This window comes from Tachysurus fulvidraco, chromosome 5, assembly GCF_022655615.1.
Source record: "Tachysurus fulvidraco isolate hzauxx_2018 chromosome 5, HZAU_PFXX_2.0, whole genome shotgun sequence".
NCBI classification, from domain to species: Eukaryota; Metazoa; Chordata; class Actinopteri; order Siluriformes; family Bagridae; genus Tachysurus; species Tachysurus fulvidraco.
Genome location: NC_062522.1, coordinates 17,444,853 through 17,468,730, shown reverse-complemented (window position 1 = coordinate 17,468,730; position 23,878 = coordinate 17,444,853). Strand labels below are relative to the sequence as shown.

The 23,878-nt window shown below is 37.9% G+C and overlaps 2 protein-coding genes across 6 annotated transcripts in view; one reads left to right on the top strand and one right to left on the bottom strand.

Moving 5' to 3' along the window:
• The first annotated feature begins 38 nt into the window (after positions 1-38).
• LOC113642875 (solute carrier family 41 member 1-like) lies at positions 39-12,929 on the top strand. 4 transcript variants are annotated; one of them, XM_047813704.1, is made up of 11 exons: positions 1,298-1,427; positions 4,346-4,488; positions 4,703-4,810; positions 5,329-5,400; positions 5,611-5,755; positions 5,923-6,069; positions 7,422-7,566; positions 8,040-8,119; positions 10,364-10,498; positions 10,601-10,746; positions 11,312-12,929. In XM_047813704.1, the coding sequence occupies exons 2-11, from the start codon at positions 4,468-4,470 to the stop codon at positions 11,459-11,461; spliced, it is 1,149 nt and encodes a 382-aa protein (XP_047669660.1). In that variant the 5' UTR covers positions 1,298-1,427; positions 4,346-4,467; the 3' UTR covers positions 11,462-12,929. The 4 variants fall into 4 exon arrangements, with proteins under 4 accessions (XP_027002441.2, XP_027002440.2, XP_047669660.1 ...); XM_027146640.2 differs by lacking the exon at positions 4,346-4,488 and having other exon boundaries at positions 39-1,427; positions 10,370-10,498; XM_027146639.2 differs by lacking the exon at positions 4,346-4,488 and having other exon boundaries at positions 927-1,427.
• A 673-nt stretch (positions 12,930-13,602) lies between these two features.
• The window catches only part of LOC113642876 (carbohydrate sulfotransferase 11-like), a 15,346-nt gene continuing 5,070 nt past the window's right edge, over positions 13,603-23,878 (bottom strand). Inside the window, exons 1-3 of one of the 2 annotated variants that reach the window (XM_047813705.1) lie at positions 20,885-21,080; positions 18,786-18,862; positions 13,603-15,175 (exon numbers count right to left, since the gene is read on the bottom strand). In XM_047813705.1, coding sequence (XP_047669661.1) covers positions 14,345-15,175; positions 18,786-18,862; positions 20,885-20,921 — 945 coding nt within the window. In that variant the 5' untranslated portion in view covers positions 20,922-21,080 and the 3' untranslated portion in view covers positions 13,603-14,344. Of the gene's footprint in view, positions 15,176-18,785; positions 18,863-20,884; positions 21,081-23,878 lie in introns of those variants that run through there. The other variant, XM_027146642.2, reaches the window with a different exon arrangement.

Here is a 23,878-nt window from a genome sequence, read left to right as displayed (position 1 = left end):
AACTCTGGTTCACTAGGTTACATACTTAAGATACTACGAGTCTAAAACTTTGTTCAAGTTTATTTTTATTTTTATTTTTTTTATAAACATATATGCAACAAACAAAGAAGAAAGTGCTAGTTGAAGTGTTTCATGAGTAAGCAGGTCTACAACCGTTGTTTGAAAATAGCCAGTGACTAAGCTGTCCGGACCCCTAGGGGAAGTTCATTCCACCACCTTGGTGCCAGAACAGAAGAGAGTCTTGTAGTATACTTACCTCTTACCCTGAGAGATGGTGGGACCAGTCGAGCAGTGCTGGTACTCTAGATCTGAAGGTGCGAGGTTCAGTGCGAGGAGTGATGAGGGCTTTGAGGTAAGAGGGAGCTGGTCCATTTTTGGCTTTGTAGTACAAACTAGTATAAACTAATACAAACACTCATCTATTAATGAGCTATTTCCATGGACTGGATTCTGCTTCACTCCTGAGCCTGCCACATGAATAAATGTAAATATACTGTAAGTGGAAAAATATTATATATTGGCAATATTAATAAAACCTCATTTATTCCAACTCCAGCATTTTTGAACTTCATAAAAATAGGCAAAAACATTTGAGCTTACACATTAAGGATGAGTAAGTAATGAAACCTAACTAATAATATCTTTTTTTTTAATTATTTTAGGAAAAACAAAAAGTCTTGGTTTAAATCAAAGCCAGTGTTTTAATTCTGAAACTGTGTACTTTTTGTTCTCTCTTGCTAAATGTGCAGTGGAGCAGTATGTTCATGCCTCTACTTTTAACTGTCCCAGATTTTTATTTTTCAATAGTTTTTAATGTAATGTTCTTTTTATTTTTATATTTATGATTTTGGTCATTTCTCTCTCTATATGAAACGTCTTCTTAAAGTGAAAATTCTTGGTGTTTATCTTGTTTGTTTTCTTGACATTCGTAAGCTCTGGTATATAAATCATGCCAAAGAGATTATTGACCAATGAGTGTACAAAAGGACAGAACATGTACAATGCTCTTCCCAGCGCACCATAAGGCTGCTGCCCAGTTTATGTGGGCAAAGCACATCAGGTGTTTTACTGCCCAATCTTCAACGGATTACAGGACTCTGACATCTTTTTACTTTTACTTCTTTTTTCTTTTTCAACTTTTACTGAATAAAACATTAGTGGAAGCTTAGAAACAGAACAATTCTCTAAGCTATATGGTCAAGCTCTGTGCAAAGTTCCATATTGTAGAAGAATATTTAAATGAATGACATCCGTCTACAGTACCTGTCTACTACAACAACCTGAATTTGAGACACAGCTGGTTTGATGTCAAGATGGACCCAATGACTACAGAATCTTCTTCAGTCATTTTTCGGCAGGTGCTGGTTCCTTTCTGGCTTGCAGGACTAGGAACAGTCACAGCTGGAATGGTGCTGGATGAAATACAGGTTAGTGCTGATAATGTATGTGCTTATTCATGTGTTTTTTTGTTTTGTTTTGTTTTTTTGTTGATTTTATATCGTGTTTTAACATTATATGAAAAGCATATTTCGGAAAAGATATAAATGCTCAGTTTAGCTATGTTGACACTACATGTAAGCATGTCAGAGTTGTTCAACAGTACTAGATGTCATGATCACCCTGACCCAGTTTATTGTGACTGTCCGTCTACAGTGGAACATGAAATTAAATTAAAGCTTCTATGATAGCTTTTTGTTTGCATAGTTTACAAAATATAGGCCTATTTTCCATTCCTGGTATGTTTTAGTCTCTAATAAACAGCTTCCATTCCTCACAATTTGTCTATGCTTAAAGAACTATAACATGCCTGGTTAGAAAAAAATCCTGCTCTTCTGAAAGATATTGCTGGTCTGATCAGTTACTAAAAAACACATGCTAAACTTGTCAAGATGCTATTTAATGAAAAATTGCTGGTAAACAATGGCTACCAGGTTGGGCTTATAGGCATTGGAGGTGAACTGTGATGTAGAAATGTATTTAACTTTTTATTGTAAACAGAGAAATTTATTTTAAGACATTCTACAAAAGTCATGTCTAAGCTTCAGGAATCCAAACAAAGCTAGGATGCTAATTGAGTCCTTAATTTAAATAGAACAATGTTAACCATTGCATGAATTAGTTTCTACTTGTATGTAAGGTTACATTTATAGAGTAGTTTGAATACATGGTGCTAACAGTTTTCTAACATTAGCTGACTACCTTAACTAGCTATTACCATGAAAGTGGTAACTTTCAACTATTGTCCACTGAGATTATCCTGAGACTGTGGCTCAGTGCAAAATAATGTCCCAGCACAGAGAGTAAATGTTGTACAGTGTGAGTGCTGTTTGTGTGAAGTGACCTCCTGTGCTGCTCCTTTCTGTAGCAGATGACCGCTCTGAAATTGCCCCAGTAGGTCATGAAGAGAGGATGCTGTTTATTGTCAAGAATAGCAGTGAGTTTATTGACCATCTCAAAACCATCCAGAGAGCATCCCAAGGCCGAGCCAGACTCTGTTCTGTTTGTTAAGTGTTTTTGAATTTTGTAGACATTAACACTATGAGATAGTTGATAACAATACAGATTTGGTGCAAATGAATCAAACATTTACTATATGGAAAAGTAAAAAAGTGAGCATCAGTATTTAGACTACTGTGTGTGCCAGAGTGTGGACAGGGAAAGTGTTACTGTATGAATGTAACAGAGATTACTCAGATATATCAATGTTGTAACAAGTGCCATATTACATAATGCATCTTGGCTTTAATAGAAGCACTTAGGAAACATTAACTGACTGCTATAGCATTCAGATTGAATTTTTTAGATGCATGATTTCTCTGCAACACAAAGTTTCGAAAATCTGTTATCACAGCACCGTCATGTCTGCAGAGGATGGAGAGAAGCCTGTCAGTTATTGGCCCATATACTATACTGTATGACTCATTACGTATTTGCTGACTCACCGGCTGTCCTTTGGTTGTCCTCTGAATAAGCGACAGGGGCAAAGCACTGTCAGTATTTAACAAAATGAATCTATTAAATGTGCCCAGGAGAGGTGATTAAATTGTACAGGTTCTGGAATGAGGATTGAGGTAATGACATATGTGTATGCACATGTAGTTTCACACCTTTCTCTTCGGAAGAATGAAGAGCAGAGGGAAGGACAAAAAGACATTAAATTGATTTAAAAGAGGGGAGGAGCTGAAGCTTTTAATAGATTGAGCAGAAAAAATGAGAAAGAAGAAAGAACCATATCATGCTGGAATTTGCCTGTCTTTCCCTCACGAGAGAGAGAGAGAGAGAGAGAGAGAGAGAGAGAGAGAGAGAGAGAGGGAGTGAGAGAGAGAGAGAGAGAGAGAGAGAGAGGGAGTGAGAGAGAGGGAGTGAAAGAAAGAGGGAGTGAAAGAGAGAGAGAGAGAGAGAGAGAGAGAGAGAGAGAGAGAGAGAGAGAGAGAGAGAGCGCTTCTGGAAGACACAACCACCCAGCATTCTCATACCTGCGTCACTTTAGGACTCACGATTGTGCCACAGATCAGACGGCACTGATCAGAGGATACCCACTCTGCAAGTACAAGTACACTGTGCTTGAGGAAAAGCCTGATTTAAAATCTGCAGTATTGTGAGCTGCCTGCACCTGGTGTCCGTGTGTGAGAGATGATGAGGGGGGACCTGCTGCTGCAGAATGTGACCACCGAGCAACGAAGGACAAACTCATCAGAGAAGAAGCTGGCTGCCTTCTGGGTCTCTCTCTCCCAGCGCACCAGAATGCTCTTTAGACTCGGACAACGCAGTGGCTTCCACAGGACTTCGTCAGTAGCAGGGCTGATAAGGAGTGAAGTGTAAGAGAGAGAGAGTGTGTGTGTGTGTGTGTGTGTGTGTGTGTGTGTATTATGTGTATGTGTCTGTGTATGAGAGAGAGAAAGATACATTTTTAAGTTTAGACATTTGTACAATTGTATGCATAGAAAATGACCCCTTCAGATCAAGATCAAATATGCCCTTCAAATACAATGACATTGAAACAGGACGTGATGGAAAATGGCTGAGCAACAGGACAGTAAAACAACAGTTAAGGACAGGGAATCAACAAGTGTATCATCTCATCCCATCATCTTTAAATCAACAATATATTTGTTTTCGGTTCCTCAGAGTTCTTGCTGATCACTGAAAATATGCCACCAGTGAAATGTTTATTTGTCTTCTCCACAACACGACCCTGCAGTCCTTCGTGTTGAATTCTTCTAGCATCTTCTCAGAAAGCTTTGGATGTGAATTAAAGGACACAATGTCATGCACTATACACTCAGTGTCATCCTCGAAGCCGAGCTGTGTGTTTGAATTTATGATGGTTTTTTTGCACCTGGAGCTGGAACTAGCATTTTTGGCACAGAAGCTGTGAGGGTTCACCTGTAAGCTGACACATCCAGCCAGTGGCTACCTTCCAGAGTTCCTTACCTTCTGGCAGGCCTCAGTCTGGTGGCTGCAGGAATGATCATGAATACAGTACAAGTATGTTTCTGTGTGTGTGTGTGTGTGTGTGTGTGTGTGTGTATATATATATATATATATATATATATATATATATATATATATATATATATATTTATTTATATATATATTGTTTGTGTGTGTGTGTGCGCGCGCAAAAAGGTGCATGGTTTAATTATAGATTAAATAATTTTGTTACTTTTTTGCATTAATTCTTAGTCTTTCTATATTGCAGCACTGGGAAATGCTTAAAGAAATCTCTGAAGTGTTTATATTGGTTCCTGCACTAGTGGGTTTAAAGGGAAATCTGGAGATGACTTTGGCATCCAGACTTTCCACAGCAGTGAGCACAGACACATACACAACACAAAAATATCACCTGTTTAATGAACAAAAAAACAAATACAATGCAAAGTGAATGTATCATGACTATAATCCTAATCCTCTAGAATATCTAGTCATTTGTACTTCCATTTACAATTCAAAGCTTGAAATATTTTTCTTTTCCAGATTAGTTTTTTTAAAAAAAATCAGATCTGTCAGAAGAATACAGAAATTCAAAGCCTGTGTCATAAATCCTGCATATTATGTTTTTAGATTAAATAAATTAAATAAAACCTGATATATATTTAATTTCAAAGATAGATATTTTGGATTAACAATCAAACAATCATAAAACAAATAAATATTACAGTAGAATAATTTCCATAAAGAAATCAGTTTTCAACCCAATCTGCAGTTCCACACAAATGTCAATAACAGACATTTAATATTTGATGGTATATGAAAAATACATAAATTAACTCAAGATTTAACTCCTAACTTAATTAACTGTTTCATTTTTATCTCATCTTCATACAGGCCAACACCGGACAGCTAGACAATCCCAGGCAGCGGACACTGATGGTGTACTCCAATCTAGCTTTAGTCCAGGTCTTTCTCTCTGGACACTCACACATGCACATACAAACACATAATCATTTTCAGACCCTGTATTTGATTGACATGCACCTTTCATCTCTGTCTCTCTCTCTGTCTCTCTCTCTCTCTCTCTCTCTCTCTCTCTCTCTCTCTCTCTCTCTCTCTCTCTCTCTCTCTCTCTCTCTCTCTCTCTCTCTCTCTCTCTCTCTCTCTCTCTGGCAGGTGCAGGCCATAGTGGTTGGTTTTCTGGCTGCACTGGCTGCAGTAGGTTTGGGAGGCTTGATTAAGGGCCACATAGACCTTCATCAGGCTGCTGTACTGTTTGCTAGCAGTGTGACCACAGCCTTCATCTCTGCTCTCACTTTGGGTCAGCTCATAGAGTGATAAGTCATTTTCTTTCTTTGCCTCTGTCCAAACACTTAATACTGTGAAAGTGGATTCGGTGTTTTTCTTTGAGTAGCTGTGTTTTTTAGTGTTAGACCACATAGGTTGTATTTTATAAACATAGTTTCCATTATTTTTCTGTGCATACAGGGTTGATGATGGTAGCTGTGATCATTGGATCTCGAAAGCTGGGCATAAACCCTGATAATGTAGCAACCCCTATAGCTGCAAGCCTCGGTGACCTCATCACCCTCTCGTTACTGGCAGGGATTGGCAGCTACTTCTTCCAGTTTAGAGGTATCTGCTTACATACCTGTTATCCTACAGGAGCATCAATTGGGTTTGGTTGGTAGATCAGAGCAAATTATCATTTCTCCATGTTTTAGCTACAATGCACCATACTATCATTGAGTTGTTATTGGAGCAAAATGATTAACATGCTGATATCTAAGAATGTTATTGCCAGTAAACCAGGTTCTTTAAATTAATTTAGCTTAGAAAAAAATTTGAATTAATTCAGTGTTATTTTTTCAGTAGTAATTAATTCATAATTAATTCAGCACTTTTTACAATAGACATTGTCACAAAACAGTTTTATAAATATCTATCAATATCAATCATCTCCTTGAGAGGAATCGAACAAGTAACCTTGACAGGATCCAGGCTCAGAAGGGTGTCACCATATATTGTGTTTATTAAATAAGAATTTCCCTTCTATAAATCTGTACTATAGGTCAAAAAGTGCAATTTTATAACCAGTCATGATGAAGTTATCAACTATTAACTCATTATGGTAATTGTAGTCCAAAAGCCATCTCCATAAGTGGTATTATCTCCAGACTGTTCATGTGGGGCCATCTTCATCAGCAAGCGGTTGTGTGATATGTGATGAGAACTCCAACAGGAAGTACGGCATGAGAATGGAGGGGGGGGGGGGAATATTAGGTATGCTTGTGATCACATAATGGTCAAGGACATTGTACTGTACATTGGCACCAGTTTCATCTGGAAGCCAAGCCATGTTCCATAACTACAAGCTTTTAGTTTCATAGTTTCATACAAAGCTGTTGTTGCTAGTTTTGTTGTCTTGCTAATAAATATTAATGCAGCCATGGCTCCTGACCTTGCCTCAATATTTGTGTTTGCACTTTAACTGGGATCTCAGCTTGCTGCAATATTGATTTACATAATAAAACCAACCATGTCCGTTCTGCTGCTTGTTAAAATAGAAATCACTGACTGGTGTATGTTTTAAAATTCATTTAGTGGCTATTACACTGCCAGGAATGGGAATGAGGGTGACATTTATTGACATGTAGTGTCAGAATTGATATTATTTTTCTGTTAGCTATAGTTACTCAAAATGAGCAGTAGTGAATATTTGAATATGCTCAATAACTTAAAGGGATGGCAAACATACGAGTGTTTTACTTACTAATGCAGTATTAGTACTAATTTACCTCTAGAGGACAGCAGAGGATGACAAAAATTTTGCAAAAAAATTGGTTAAAAAAGGTGTTGTAGGGTTTTGGAAAATTTCACAACAGTGTTTACATTTACAGGGAAGTAGGACATGGTTCAACAAGCCCCTGCACATTGGGTTTAGATTTATAAAAGCTAATTTCTTGTTCCTGTTTCCTTTGTTTCAGAGATGTGGTATTTACTTCTGCTGATATGTGTTGTGTTGCTGTTGCTCATTCCTCTCTGTTTGGCCATCGCTCACCGCAGTCCACCAATCAGAGAGGTGCTGAAGTCAGGCTGGCAACCTGTTATCACTTCTATGCTAATCAGCAGGTGAAACTTCAATAATCATTTCTATTATACAACAAAGGGGCTCAAATTCTTTTAACCTTTAGAATTCAAACCTTTTCCACATTTGTGTAAATTGTGTCCAGATTTTACTTTCAAAATCGTATGGCTATAGATATAAATCAAAATTACTTCCACATCTGCCTCAGAGGAAGTTTTTTTATTTTGCCATTTTGTACTCATTTTATGCGCCACTCTGTGACCTTTATCTTTTATGAAGTTTTGTGGGCATCAATAAATGCTGTGGGATTTGTGCATTTGAACCTTCTTGGGTTACTGGCTTTCATTAACATACACATGAATACAGAAACTGTATAATCAGTAAAAAAAAAAAAAAAAATGGAGATAGTCACTTTGGTGAGTCCTTAACAAAGTGAAATAATACACCATCTGCACATTGTTAAACTGTGCAAACCAGGCTATGTTGGTAAACCTCTGCTTCTCTGGTGTGTTCACAGTGCTGGAGGTCTGATTCTTGATAAGACTGTAAGTGACCCTCGGTTTGAAGGCATGGCTGTGTTCACACCCATCATTAACGGTAGGTGCACCAGCCAAGGGCTACGTTTTCTGTAAGCACTGCGGTGTAAATTTCACTGTGTATGAAAACAAGTTAAAAGTGTCCAAGCAGAGACTGGTCACTTATTGTATAAACCTATAAAAAAGATTATTCATGAATTAAAACTATTAATCAATGAATCTATTAATATATGAATTTATTAATTAATTAATGTCACACCTAGATGCTAAAATGATCTTATTTGGTTAAACAACACAGTTTACTTTGTGTTTACAGAGCAAGGATTCTGGAAACTTTTACAGGTTCAGGATTATTAGGTTGTTTTCAGATCAATTCAATTTTATTTTCTAGAGTGCGTTTAACAATACGAATTGTCGCAAAGCAGCTTGACAGGAATATATCACTTTAAAATACATCAATTAAAAAAAATAGATATATATATTTAATTGGCAAATGACATTTTTGAAATGGAAATTCATCCCTCAAAACTCCCTGAAACGATATGAGGAAGAAGCATTGAGAGGAACCAGACTCAAAAGAGAAGCCACCCTCATCTGGGTGGCACAGTGATTATAAACAAGAATCGGGTTTCTTTCTGTTATTGTGTCATTTTGGATATAGGATCACTCTATCTTGTGTCACGCAGATGAGGATGAGTTTAGTTTTGGGTTTGGTCTGAATGTTCACATTTCTGTAAAGCTGCTTTCTGACATAAAATGATGCACTATACAAATATAATAAAATTTAAAATCATAGTGATTACCAGAAAATGGTTCAGTGATTCTTTTTTCAATCATTTATATTCTTTCGCTCTTTACTATTTCTCAGTATTTACAGACTACACTAAACACTGAACCCAGCATAATATAATTATACAGTTTTCTTGCTTACTTCCATAATTCCTAGTTTGTCATTATTCTCACGTTAAATATATCACAAGATATACTTTGTATTCCACACAATTCCATGTCATCCAGCTCATAATAACACAGTATGAACCTAACCCATTTTTCTTTTACTTCTGACTCTCTTTTTCCTTCTGTTCACTTCAGTTCATTTTCCAACCTCCTCTTACTCATTCACCTTTCAACCCAATGCTACCATATTTCTCAAGGCCCCTAACATTTAGTTAGTGACACCTTATTTTAAATCATACACAATTTATTTGGTGATATTTATTATATATTCTTATAACAAATATAAAATCATTAAGTGTGTTTTAAGACACATTTACTGATTCTTAGACTTTTTTTTATATACTTTTAGAAGATCATTTTGCTCTTTTTTAGTGATAAATGATGATGTGTATAAGTATCTGTTATTAGAATAAGAAGATTTGAATTAGGACAAATATTTACATATTTAAATAAGTGTAGTAATCAATTCAATAAAAAAGTAAATAAATTCAAGTTTAGTTGCAATTGCCTATATTCAAAATGTTTTCTCTTTCTAAGATATACTATTGTAGTGGCCTGTGCCCACATCCTTATCCCATTTTCCACCATGTAATCTTTCTTCACAGCACTTCCTCTTATCCACTGATCTAGCTCGTTGCTTTGGCTTTATCTATTCTATCCTGTCTCTTTTTCTGGCTCCCACTTTTCATTTCTCTTATTTAACATGCCTTGTTCTCAGTTGCACACACACTATTGCTCCTTTTGTTCCACTTGATTTGATCAGATCAGCGTTAACTTTTTTATTGTCAGCTGTCTCGGAGGTAGGTGTAATATGCCAACACTGAAGATTATAAAATGCCAGGAGATGCAGCTGTACACAATCATGAAAATAAATGTTAGCTTTGTTCTCTCTACCCTGTAATTATCCACTTTGAGTAAGCTTCATTTCCTAGCCTGCAGTCTTCAAGCTCATCTTTAAATATGAACACAATGCTGCTCTTTTAAAAGCCTGTAAACCCGCATGTTTTTAAAGCTATGAGCTATGTGAGTGATGATTATAGCCAGTCTTATTTTGGAATGGGGCAAATGTGATTAAAAGAACCAAAAACTAGGATCCCTAGATTCGCTTGGAGTTCACCTACAAACACACCATCACATGGATCATGCATGTTTTGTGATTTTTCCTGCTTTGACACATGTATGCCACTTAAATACATGTTAATTTCAGCTCTGATAACAGAACAGCTACTTTTCAATTGTATTCAGCCTGAAACAGTTACACTCTGAAATAAAATAAAGTTCAGGATTTATGTGAAGGGGATTTCAGAGTTGGTCTGGCATTAAATAATCATTCTTCCCTCTGTCTCAGGTGTAGGTGGGAACCTAGTGGGCATTCAGGCCAGCCGCATTTCCACCTACATGCACTGCATCTGTGTTCCTGGAGTCACATCCCCACAAATTAAAACACACTGCCCTCATCCAAGCATGACTTTCTGCTCCTCAGGTCAGAGGCCAGTCAAAAGTCCAAGGATTTTAAAAATCTCATTAAAAAATTCTGTTTACTAATCAATGTCAGGATTATTAAATTGTGTGTCTGTGTAAACAGTGAACTCCAGATCTGCTAGAGTTCTCTTGCTGCTGGTGGTTCCAGGTCACCTGCTCTTCCTTTACACAGTCCAGATGCTACGAGGTGGACACACTGCCATAACATCTGCATTTGTCTGCTGCTACCTGTGTGCTGCACTCCTGCAGGTTTGGGCCACTGGAGGAAACATAAACACAGACTCAATTAAGGATACAGCTTTAGAAAAACTCATCAGTGATTACTTCTCTTCTCTCTGATTAGCATCTGAAGTTTCTTTATTTCAAAACAACATGCCTAAAGTGTGATATGCATGCTTTAAGCTGTATCAGAATATTGTGTTTTTATGGGGGTTTGCCACATTGCAACATTGGTAACTATATATAAACTGACAAGAGTTTTTTTTTTATCTTTTGTCTGAGTGTCTTCAGGAGCTAAGGAGTCAAGAGAGCAAAATTAGCCTGTAGCAGCATCTTCAATCTGTAATCACACTCTACCTCAGACCCAAAACGTGGCTTTGACTAATAGCAGTCGATACTGAATAAAATGCCATCCCTTTTTGAATTGTATATGTAGTGCTTACTATCCATAGTAGTGTATACTGTACTATACCAGGTGTAAAGTGATTGTTCTAATTACTAAGGCTGGCTCACACCAGGCTCCAGACATGAGCCATATGTAAACGAGAGGCTTGTAGCACATTGCTCTGTTCTGTCTTATTCCCTCTTGCTGCAGGTACTAATACTGCTGTACGTGGCAGATGTGTTGGTGTGGTTGATCTGGCGACATGGTCTGGACCCTGATAATTACTCCATCCCATACCTGACTTCACTGGGGGATCTGCTGGGCACCAGCCTCCTTGCTCTCACTTTCAGAGCAAACTGAGATCAGATCAGTTCCCTTGTCTGAATATTTTTTAACATACACAAATTAACGAGAAAAAAAAATTGGTCAAAAATAGCATTGTTTTATTTCACTTTAGAGAAAAGACTTATCATGAAAAATGTATTAGACTAACTAGACAGATTTTCCACTCACACAGACCACTGTGATTCATTATGTTGAATTACTGTATGTATGTCTACAGTTGGGGGGATTATGGTGGTTTGGTGGTTAGAATGTTTGCCTTGCACCTCCAGCACTGGGGGTGTGACTCCTGCCTCTGCCACGTGTATGTTGACCTTGCATGCTCTTCCTGTTCCTTGAACATCCTCTCTGTACTTTAGTTTTACTTTAGCTTTGTAGGCTGATTGGCGTCTATAAGTTGTCCGTTGTTTGTGATTAGGTGTGTGAGTGTCCGTGTGCAATTGTGCCCCATGATAGACTGCCATCCTGTACATGGTGTACCCTGCCCTGTGCCCAGAGTCTCCTGAAAATAGGCTCCAGGTTGTCTATGACTCATTAGAGTATAGATGGATGGATGGATGTCTACCGTTCAAAAATATCACTTTATTTCATAGTTGTTTGCCTTAGTGGCAATTTCTAGGGGCTTCTCCTAAACAAACAAGTATCATATATGAGAACAAATGGCATATATACAGTCATGTGTTCCTTTGTACTTCCTTAAAAGAAAGAGGTTAAAGGCAAATTATATAGCAATAAAAGAGTATTTGTATCACCCACCCACCCAGCTGACCCCAATACATATTACTGTACACATTTACATAATATTCATGAACTCTTTAAAACCAAAACCATGGACCAGATTACAGTTAACGAACTCTGCAAAAGGCTGCAAAAAGGTTGAGATCTACCTACAACAGAATGTCTGTACTTTAACTTCTACAACATTGTTTCCTTTATTAGATTTAGTGATAAGAAACATTATGTTCTATACTTTATGGATGGCGGTGTATTATTGTCATGTGACTGTGTTTTTTATGAAGGCCGTTTTTTTGCAAACGAACCCCAAAAGTAACAAAGTTCTTTCACCTCACCAATGAAGGCAATAAATGCATCATATGGTGTTATTAACATGACTTACATGTAAACTAACACTATGTTGTGAACATAATAAATGCTATATTCTGTGTTGTACCAGTTCTAATTTAGAACATAACACTATATTGTTGTGAGGATGTAGACATCATGATTAAAAAGAGCAAAGTTTTACATTACACAGATGTTTGTAATGAATGTGGCCTTTAGAATTCTTGTGAATTAAAAAACCTGAGCTACTTCTATGTTTATTAATTGTACAAATTAGGTTTCCTGTGATAGACTATGCAAATGAAATGATATCGTTGCATATTTTATACTTAAATGTCTTTGCCTTTATGCTGCAATGTCTTCCACAGTTTCAAAAGGCAAAGCCTTACACTGTAGCCATCCAATAAAAGCTGTCTTAAAAGTCTTAAGTGTACTGAAATGGTATTCAGACTAATCTTGCTCTCAGCAGGCTTTGGAAAATCCTATGAACCATAGCCAACAGCTGGACTGATATGTTTTGCATTGCTGAATTTCAATTTTCTCATCAAGCCTGGTATCTGCCTCAGGTTACAAATAGATTGCACATAGCTATATTTCACAGTCAAGTCCATTAAAACTCCTAAAATAATCCTGATCCTTCTGTAAGTTAGAGCAACTGTTCCATTATATTAGTGTATAATTATTATTATCTCCAACTGGAGGATCTGGTGCATATTCCTGAAAACACTGGGTGCAGGGTAAAATAAACCCTGTACAGGACAAACACTCACACCTAGGGGCAATTTAAAGTAACCAATTCGCCTGCTGGTGTGTTTTTGGGTGGAGGGAGAAAAATAGAGTGCACAAAAATACGTGTTAAACATCACCCAGGCAGAAGTAGTTTGGGATTGAAGTCCAGACCTACAGGTATAGACAGTACAAGCTGCACCAATCTGCATCCTGCTCCTGAAAAATTCATTTTATTGTCAAATATCTTGCAAATATTAGGATTTTTGGATTTACCGAAGTGGAACTAATCTGCATAAAACTTGTCTTTGTATTTGATATGTAAATATTTCCATAAAAAACACACATAATAGAAACACACACACAAACCGTTCAGTCCCAAAGGTGGGGAAGTGAGGTCCGATTTTCTGCTTTATTTGAGTTAGCATCTGTAATAACAGACCTGTCGAATGCAGAGTCTAAACTGCGTGAAGTGGCGAGATTCTCCACCGTTAAATGTCGTAATAAATAACTGTAAATTTCATGCTTTGTATCAAAGTGAATAAGACATGTTTCTAATACTGTTCTGGCAAACAGTGACAGTTCTCCCTCAATGTTTCCGATTCCTTACAATCCTCGTCCTCAAGGCACAATATCAGTAACATTTTATGCATCACCTCCAGCTCACTTGGTATGTTTCCATCAAATTCCCCACAGAGGACAGACACCTGGGAGGGTGAAGTCAGTATTCACTAGGAAATAAGAAGGAACAGACACCAGTCTTCTCTGAGACATCATCCTGAAAGATGCCCTACATGAATCCTGTTTTATCTAAAACTCAAGTGGCAGCACTGTAATGCGTTCTCTCATTTTAACCTTAATTAAACTGAAAGGCAAAAAAAGGCTGAAGAGACGAGCAGAGATGAAACCCCAGCTTGAGAGAGCAAGCACTTCCAGATCGTTCAAATAGAATTGCTCTTCGTGCAAATTGATAACTGCAGTTCCACTGCATTGCATTCTGGGTTCAAAGGACCATACAGTAACCACTGAACGTTTTAGTACTCACAGATGAACTTGTGCGAACAAAAATAAAACTCTTTATTTTCTGTAAATAGTAGTAAAAGGCACCAGGCCTTATGTGAACTTCAGGTAGACAGGCATGGAATAATTAAAAAGCAGAAAGTCCAACTTGTACAGGTTGTACAGCTTTTTCTTATATGCCGTGCTGATATTCTTAAAGTAGCTGGCGACCACGTCTGCTGTGGTGCGTGCACTTTTGGACGAGCTGGGAAATGTGACCTTGTCCACACCAGCCAGTTTGAGAACGTAGCTGGAGTCCTGCTGCAGCGTCTCGTACTTGCCTAGAATGTTGTAGTGTATGAGGCAGGGGTGACACAGAGAGTGGACACGCTCCCAATGCTCGTTGAAAGGCTCTTCACCAGGGTCCACCAGGTAGCGCACAAACTCAGAGAATGAGACATCGTCTCCACGCTCTAGTGCCTGGGGACTTGCCTCAGCGCGGTGCCGCTGGATTATCTTGGTGCCGTAACGCTTGTGAAAGGCTTTGTTGTAGCGGAGCGTGAACTTGTTGCGGTATGCTGAAACGAGGCGCTCAAAGGGTTCACGCACAAAGACAAACTTTAGGTAGGTGCGTAGACGCTGGTTGATTTCAGAGGTAGAATACTCCGACAGAGTGCGCAGTGTGCCTGGAACATGTGCCATTTTGGCTGGAATCTTTAGGGGGTCTCTTTGTGTGTCGCCTGTTAGGACCATCAGTACACGCTTCCAGTTTGTGCAAGCGACTTTGGGCACGTAGCAGTAAAGCAGGCCATGGCGATCATCCACGATCAGGTGCTTGAGGTCCTCTGGGATCAGGACACGACGTTTATGAGTGTAAGAGTGGCACACATCCTCCAGGAGGTCACGTCGACGTTGATGCATCAGTTGAAGTGGAGACAGTTCTGTCTAAAGAGAGAGAAGATCGGATAGTGTTTCATAATCATATCTATAAAGATTTTTTATAAAGTATCTTTAAAATGTCTTATCTTTGAAATAAATAACACCAGTTCCAAAATCAAATCAGACACTAGATGGCCAAAAGTATGGACACCTGACCATCACACCAATATGTGGTTATTTCCCTAATTGTTACCACAAAGTTGGAAACACAGATTTTCAAAGGGTGTTTCTGTATGCTCCAGATTTCATTTCACTAGAACTAATGCCCCCTTTCCACCAGAAAGAACAGGTGCTGGTTCAGAGTGCTGGTTCGAAGTTGGTTCCTCTGGCAAGCCTTCTAAGAACCAGTTTGCCTTTCCATGGGCTAGAGAGCCATCGCAAAGGCATATACAACGTTATACAGCAACGTTAGCGCAGCAGCGGCGGCAAACAAAAACATCAAAAATGGCGGATGTTGCTTTACTGTTAATGCTCATGGCTTTGTGAACCTACATTGGCATCCAAGCGAGGCGACTCCTGATTTAAAATGATTGAAAAACGGTGCTAACGACGTTCTCTTTTGTCTTGTTGGTCACAGTAACCCCGCCCCCAACCCCTGATGCAAGCAGTTCTTGAGTCAAGACCAGCAATGTTTTGGTGCTACTTAGGCACCACACTTCCTAGTTCAGAGCCGGTGCTTTGGGTGTTCGAAAAAGAAAGAACTGATTTTAAATTAGGCTCTGGCTCCAAACCAGCACTCAAACTGCCTTGGTGGAAAATGGGCAAAAGGGCCAAATATTCCAGCATGACAATACCCCTGTACACAAAGCAAGCTCCATGAAGGCATGGTTTGCGAAGATTAACTAGATGAGCCGAATTGCCGGCTGCACTCATCAGTCCCTAAGTAAGCAAATCCCCACAATCACTCTCCAAAATCTAGTGGAAAGCCTTTGAAGGGTGGAGGTTAATATATCAGCAAAGTTATAAAATCTGGAATGTACTGTTCAAAAAACGGCTATGAATTTATAACTAGCTGTAATCTTTTTGAGTTTTAGCCCTGTAACCTCAAGTGCATGTGTGTATTTCATCACTTCTCCCTGACATCTCTTCAATCCGTGCTAAATTGCTTGTCAAATCTTTCATATTCAGTTTGATCCTTTTGCCTAGTACGACAAACTTGTCAGGGAAATTGATGTGCACGGAGTGTGTTGTGTCTGATTGTTTAGCTCTAAATGTGTAGCAGCACAGGCAGCAGAGAATCTCTCTCTCTCTCTCTCTCTCTCTCTCTCTCTCTCTCTCTCTCTCTCTCTCTCTCTCTCTCTCTCTCTCTCTCAACACGGTCACAGTACGAAGCGCCAATGTCTTCCAATTAAAGTCATGCGCTGAGTAATTTTCCGTTTACCCACTGAGTCAGATGTTTTTTTCCTCTGTACCAGATGCACACTGGGAGCACGTATTTACCTGTCTTTTAAGCAAAGATGGGGAAAACTATCCTGAGGCTGTTATTTACCGAGCAGCTGTCTGTGTTGCAGTAAACTGAAAACATTTCATAAGCTGAAGTGTGGTGACAAACTTAATTGCTGGGAAATTGCTAGGCTAGCAGCAGGCTCAGCTTGTACCCAGTTATAACTTCACCACACGTCTTTCTGTAGGAGGCTACAGAAATTACACAGAAAAACAGCAACAACATGAAAATCAACAGGGTCTATTCATTAAATCTAAAATATGCTTAATTATTTGAAGTGGATGTGCTTTCCTGGAGCTGGTGGGTTTAAGTCAAAACAGATTAGGCTCTATTCTTCACTCATGCTCTCTTTCCTACTAGCTACTTGGAGCCTACAAAACCCTCACACACACACACACACACACACACACACACACACACACACACACACACACACACACACACACACACACACACACATACACACACATACACACACATACACACACATACACACACATACACACACACACAGTTTCAGTGACCCCTGCACATATCCATATGTCTGTTTTTTTCTTTAGCCCCTCAGCAGTGTGAGCTGTGATGTGAAAGAACTGTTCATTCCTTATGCGAAGGTAGAGGAAAGAAATGTGGCCACGTGGAAAAAGCCTTTCCTTCATGAGCCGTCTGGCCTGAACATACAGATGAGCTCGTTGTTAAAGGACATTTATTAGCTATTAGAGAGAAACCCGAGAACGCGGCACAGCTCCCACCCAAATGAGGCAGTTAGAATAAAGAGAGAGGAGTAGAAGGAGCCAAGTCAGCTTTACAAATTACATTAAAAACCAGAAAAAACAATGACCCTCTAGAGGCTAATGAATGTTACGGATATAAAAAAGAACTTTATAGAACTAAAAAGTTTTTTGCAGGGGGTAGGGCAATATATTATAAAAGATGAGAAGCATAAACGTGGGGTGCAATTAAAGCTGAATAAATTGTTGAATGCAACAGTTTTTATAAATAAAAAACAGGATTACAAAATGTTTACAAAAATGAAATTTAAGCATATCCTAAACTTTCTAATCTTTGTCATATTTGACTTCCTATAACTTCCAAAACTCACAAGAGCTTAAAATATCTTGTCACATTTTGCTAATATTTCCTAAAAGATTACCATAAACCAAATTTAAGATTACTATTACTATTATTTTTTTCTAAGTTCATTATTGAAATTCTTGTTCAATTGGTAGATCATTTTATTTATTTAACACATTTACTTCTATAAAAAAGCTAAATTAGCTGCCAATAGAATAAGAGGTTTTCAAACATAAAATCAGTAAATGTGTCTCAAAATAAGCTTAACATCTAATATTTTGTTTCTAAATTTTTCATCTTTTAAAAGAAAATAGATTTTACAATATACTTAAGATATTTTAGCTTGCTATAATGTCAGTTTTTACAATGAGGCACATTCATAGTGTGTGTATATCATTTTAAGTGGATTATTTTAAGCTCTCTTATTTTAAGTATCTTTAACTCATATTCATGACATCAATATGCATAAGTTTGTGTTTACACATTATCTACATCTAAAGTGATTTATTTAAGCTAGGATGTGTCTATTAGTGTCTCGGTCCTGTTATAAAATAACTCTAGCTGGAACTTAACATTAAAGTACTTTCTAGAATTGGACATATAGAATAGAATGGGCTCTTTTGTGTTTCTCTGAGGAATTCGAGTAAAACATGTCAGAAAACACCACACCCCAAATTAGTCAGCTTTTGTGGTGATTTTTGTTGATCTTGGAATTGGCTGAAAAAAAAATGGTGGCTAAACAAATCAGTAACATTTGGTTTACTCACTAACTTCCAGTTCGACTGTGTACATTTTCAGCTTGGTTCGTCTAGTCAAAGCTCAGTTATCAAAAAGGCTGGCATGTAGGTTAAAATTAAAAAAAAAAAAATAAATAAAATAAAAAAGAGAGAACGTTTGGTTTGACTGATTGGACATTAAACTTTCCCCGTCTCTCTGTGCGTCTTCTTCGATACTAAAGAAAATAAATTTTTCAAAAACTCAGTTTGGAAAGCAGTGAATTTACCACCTTTGTGTCTCGTCTCTTGGATTTAATAAGTCTCTGTGAGGCAGAAGATAAAGTGTCATGTGAGAAAGCTGTGTTCTCGGAGTGATACTCACAGCGTCAGTAGTATAAAGAGCTTGGAGTGGACTCCTCACGGACTTCCTGCCTCCTCCGGCCTCCCCACTGTCCTGTGCTGGTGCCAAAGACAGACAAAGAAACAAATAAAAAAAAACAACAAAAAAACAAACAAACACAACTTTCAAAACAAATAGAAATACTGGTGCTAAAATACCCTAGAAAGTCCAGGGCATTTTTTAATTGTTTTTCCTACAGTAGCTGGAGGTCGGACATTATGAGTTAGGAGCTTTATTTGAGCACAGAATTAGACCGAGACCTGTTGAATTAGCATGAGGATTTGTTTTCTTGATGAAGACTACAAAGCAATTCAGGAAGTAGCTCAGGAAAATAGCATCTGCTAAATGCTGGAAATATAAATGTAACTGTAATTAAAAAAAAAACAAGAATGCTTGTCAAAACCTTTAAGAGTCCAGTGTAACACTTCATAGTTATTCAGTGATTATGTTGATGGACTAGAAGGTTTGAGTTCAAATCATCAAGCTGCCACTGCTGGGCCCTTGAGCAAGGCCCTTAACCATCAACTGCTCAGTTGTTTTTAAAAAAAAAAAAAAAAAAAAAAAGATAAATGTAAGTCGTTCTGGATGAGGGCATCCGCCAAATGCCAGAAGAGTGCATACAAATAGTTAATATTTTTAATTTTTTTATTTAAATTCAGGTGTCTAAAATAAGAGAACGATGAAGTCGGGTTTCTGTAATATATTTAACGCATGTTTCCATGAGGACTGATTCTGATTTTAGCTGTGTCTGTGTTGGACTTGGACCAGATTGAAAAAAATACTCAAATGTTACTACAGATTTAATTGTGGCTGTTAACAGCCTTGTATGATTCCTTCTAGTTAAGGGAAATCATTTTGGCTAAAAACAAAATGGATTATCAGGTGCTATTTTACGAGATTTCCAGAACATGTATATGATTTCCAGGCATAATTTCCTGTGTATTGAAAAGGTCAATGTAAACTGCTAGGATTATTAGCAAACCTAATAATGTATCTGTAGTTAGTGGTAGAAAATAGTAATCAAAACATTTAAAATTTAGCAGTGCAGACTGTGTCAGACAGTGAAATACAGAGTCGCTTAAGTGTTTTACATCAAGTCTATGAAGATTGAATAGGAAACAGGATAGATGAAAGAGAAAAACAAGGTCTGTATTCATACAGATGTCCAGGTGCTGACTAGTATAATTCAGAGTCTTTACTCATACAAACCCGAGTGTGACCAAGAAAAATCCTCACCCTGAAACAATATGTATATCATTCTAGGTCTAGCATTCACTTTCAAGCAGCAGCTTTTTAAAAATGAAACACTGCCTACATTCCTTCCATACCAGTGTGTATTTGTGTCTGTGCCAGGTACCATATGCTTACAGCGAGTATTTTATAGTGCAGAGAGTAGATTGAATTTTGATGGATTGCAGGGTAAATGGATTCTTGTGCAGGCTTAGACTCGACAATGTTTACCCCACACTCACACACTGAGCAAACATACTACACTCAACTATCCTGGAGGTCTCAGATGCTAAAATGTTCATCAATCTTTTAGAAAATCTTTGGTGTACCCGGTCAAATCTATGACAAAGTCTGACAGAAACGCACAACTAAAAGAAGTCTCTGCCTTGAACTATTAGTCTCTTAATAAAATTAATGTACAAATGTTTTCTAAAATTCTGTATTTTTCAGTTGAAGCTTGATTTATCAAAATGTTGCTGTCTTTTTTTTAGCCCCTGTATCATTTTGAGCTAAAAAGACTAATGCAGCAGCACTTTAATCCTTTCATCATCCATCTCTCTTACCTCGTCATCTATGCATTCTACTTACAAGAATCCAAAGCTTTAACTTTCATGCTAATATCATCACCATCTGTGCCATTGTTCGTCATCTCATGGATGTCATGGATCACTAACCATCCAAGTCTGTTGCAACTGTATGGCATGGCTGCATTGCATTCTGGAACACTGAGGCTAACGTTTTGTGGTCTCTACTAACGCTCTACTGGATTTCTCATTAATATAGCATTGAACACGGTCAGAAAATGGAGACTGAGAAAAGAAGTTCTTTCTCTTTTGTGTTTAGGACCTAACCGCAGGGGGTATGGCGGCTTAGTGGTTCTCTTTGCATCTCTTCGGTTGTGGGTCCAATTCCTGCTTCCTTCCTGGTGCTTAGTTTGCATGTTCTCCCCCTGCTTCATGTTCTCTCTGTTTCTCTGGTTTTCTCCCCAAGTCCTAAGACATGTGTTGTAGGCTGACCGTCATCTCTTAATTGTCTGGATTTCGTGCACAATTGTGTCCGTGGACAGGCTCCAGGTTCCCTGTGTAGGATAAATGGCATAGGAATGACTGACTGCTGACCCTTATGATCAAGATCACAACTGTTTTTTTTTCCTATTAACCACCACTGTAACTTAAACGAGCGATGTCAATATATATAATAATGAATGTTGTCTTTAAAATGTAAACAAACCAACCAAGTATCACTGACATATCACCATAAAAACATATGTTTCTCAACACAAATTAATTTTGGTGGATGAAGAGAATGAAACTAGTGGGTATTGTGGCACCGCCAGAGGCTGCTATAAAATATGATTCCTCGGTTATTTACAACATTTTCCAGTCACATAAAAGTTTAAAATAATTTAGAGCAATATCTGAATTATTTCAACATCATTAAACAAGGCTTCTCAACTTGTCAGTTTTGAGCTTACTCAAGAAATTCACAATGCTGCAATATTTATAAAAATCTATGTATTTAAATACACCAAGTTGCTATGAGATCCTATGCCAGGTATCTTTATGTTTGTGGGAACACAGATGGTTATAGCAAAACAATACGCACTTAATATGGTTAACCTTTGACACTTAATATGCAGAATGTATTCTATATATTCTATATATTCAGACTATATTCACTGCTATATAAATCGTATACTGTATGTGTAGGTATGGAGTAATTCAACATAATGAATGAGTTTCTGGAAACTTGTGAGTGTGAGAAAATGTAAAGAGGCCAAGAGAATGTCAAAGTTAGGAAAGTGGATTAGAAAAAAGTGGTCTTTCTATGGTTCTTGCCTTTTCTCCATCTCTCGCTCTCCCTCTCTTTCTTTCTGTGTGTGTTTGTGTGTCCACGCTCCAGTGAGACTTGGCAAAGCAGTACTGCACTTGTCTGTGAACACTGAACCCACTCACCCTGTCCACACCAATGATGAAACACATTAAAGACTCTCATGGTGTGATTAATACTTACATTCACTTCATCAAATCCACACACCATTCTTTATTATATGACAAAGCACCTGCAAATACACACCTGAATGTGGCTGGATGGATGTGGTTAGCAACAATACTGTTGTAGGCTGGAACATTCAATCAAGTCTAGTCTGTGTCAAGAAGACATAACCCAGACCATTACACCACCACCAATACCATCAAACTGCTGACAACAGGCAGGTTGGAGCCATGAATTCATGCCAAATTCTGACCCTAGTTGCAGTAATCTGCAAGTTGCAGTAAAAAGAGGTTCATCAAACCTAGTGAACTTTGTGCACGGTTGTCCGCTGTTCTTGGCAGTTCTGAGATGTGTTTCTACTCACTACACTTGTAAAGAATGGTTATTTGAGTTATTCTAGCTTTTCTGTTGAGTGGAACCTGTCTGGTCATTCTCCTCTGACCTTTCTAGTCAGCAAGGTGTTTCCACCCGCAGAACTGCTGCTGGTTGTTTTTGTTTTTCACACCATTTTGTGTAAACTCTAGAGAGCGCCGAGTGTGAAAATGCAGAAGATCAGCAGTGACTGAAATAATCAAAGCCAATCTGGTACCACCACACTTTCCTCATGTCATGTCAGACATGATCTCATGTCTGATGTGAACATTAACAGAAGCTCTTGACCTGTATCTGCATGATTCTCTGCATTGTGCTCCTGTCAGAACATTTTGTGGACTGGATAATTGCACAAATATGCAAGTGTACAGATGTTTTTAATAGAGTGGCCTGTGAATGTACGTCACATAAAAACAATCAGCTCTTAACACGGTCTAAAAAAGCAGCCTCCACCCAACTGGAAAGCCTATCCTGGAAAACAAACAAAAAGCACTACATCGGACAAAGCATACATAATAAAAGACCTAAACGCTCAGGGGAAAAAGTTAAAGACTCTTAGAGATTTCATCCATTAAAGATTTCAATGACACTAGTGCCCAAAGTTTACCATAGCTTTACTGCATGTCATCAGATCTAATTAACCGTGCTATTATGCCATTTACTATGTAAAAATTAAAATAAATAAATACAATAAATCATGGACCTCAGTAGTGCACTAAGTCACTCATCCCTTGGGCATGATGTACCAGCAAACAATGTGTATAACAATGTTGTATAGCAATTTGGGGCTAAAGGCAATATAAAACAGGAAATGATCAGATATAACTATAATGAAAATGAAAAACAAATAGCAAGAAAACAGGATGTAAAACACAGACTGAACAGCAGGCAATGTGAAACCAACAAATGACAGAATATCAACATAGGGAAAGCAATAATCCAAGATCATTAATATGTCTTTAAGCCCATTGTGTCTAAAGAGTAAAGTCATCTCCATATGGATGACTGAGAGTGCAGGCTGAATTATGGGTTTTATGTAAGCAGCATGGCTTTGGTTACAGATATAATTTGCAGATAGGAGACAGGTATTAGAGAATGGCTTTAAGCCACATGAGAACAACAAAGTGTCTCTAATCCACAGCACTCCAACCATAAAATAAAATGGAGAAAAAGAGCAAATATGTGAAGTCTAACTACAGATAATTGTCTCCATGTTAACACAAAAATCTACTGATAACCAGCCGACGATATTAAAGCACTTCAGTCTGTAAGCTCTACTTCACCTAAATCCATTATGAGCCTGTACACCTTTCTATACTATGCTTTTAACCTATGAAATGTTCTTGGGGGTCGGATCACTTTACGCTTTGGTGTCAAATCGCCTGCGTCACTGTGAACCATTACTGTGTGCATGTTTTACTGAATCCTTCCACAAGTAAATTTCATGCATCAATGTCAGCACTATATATAAATTCCCT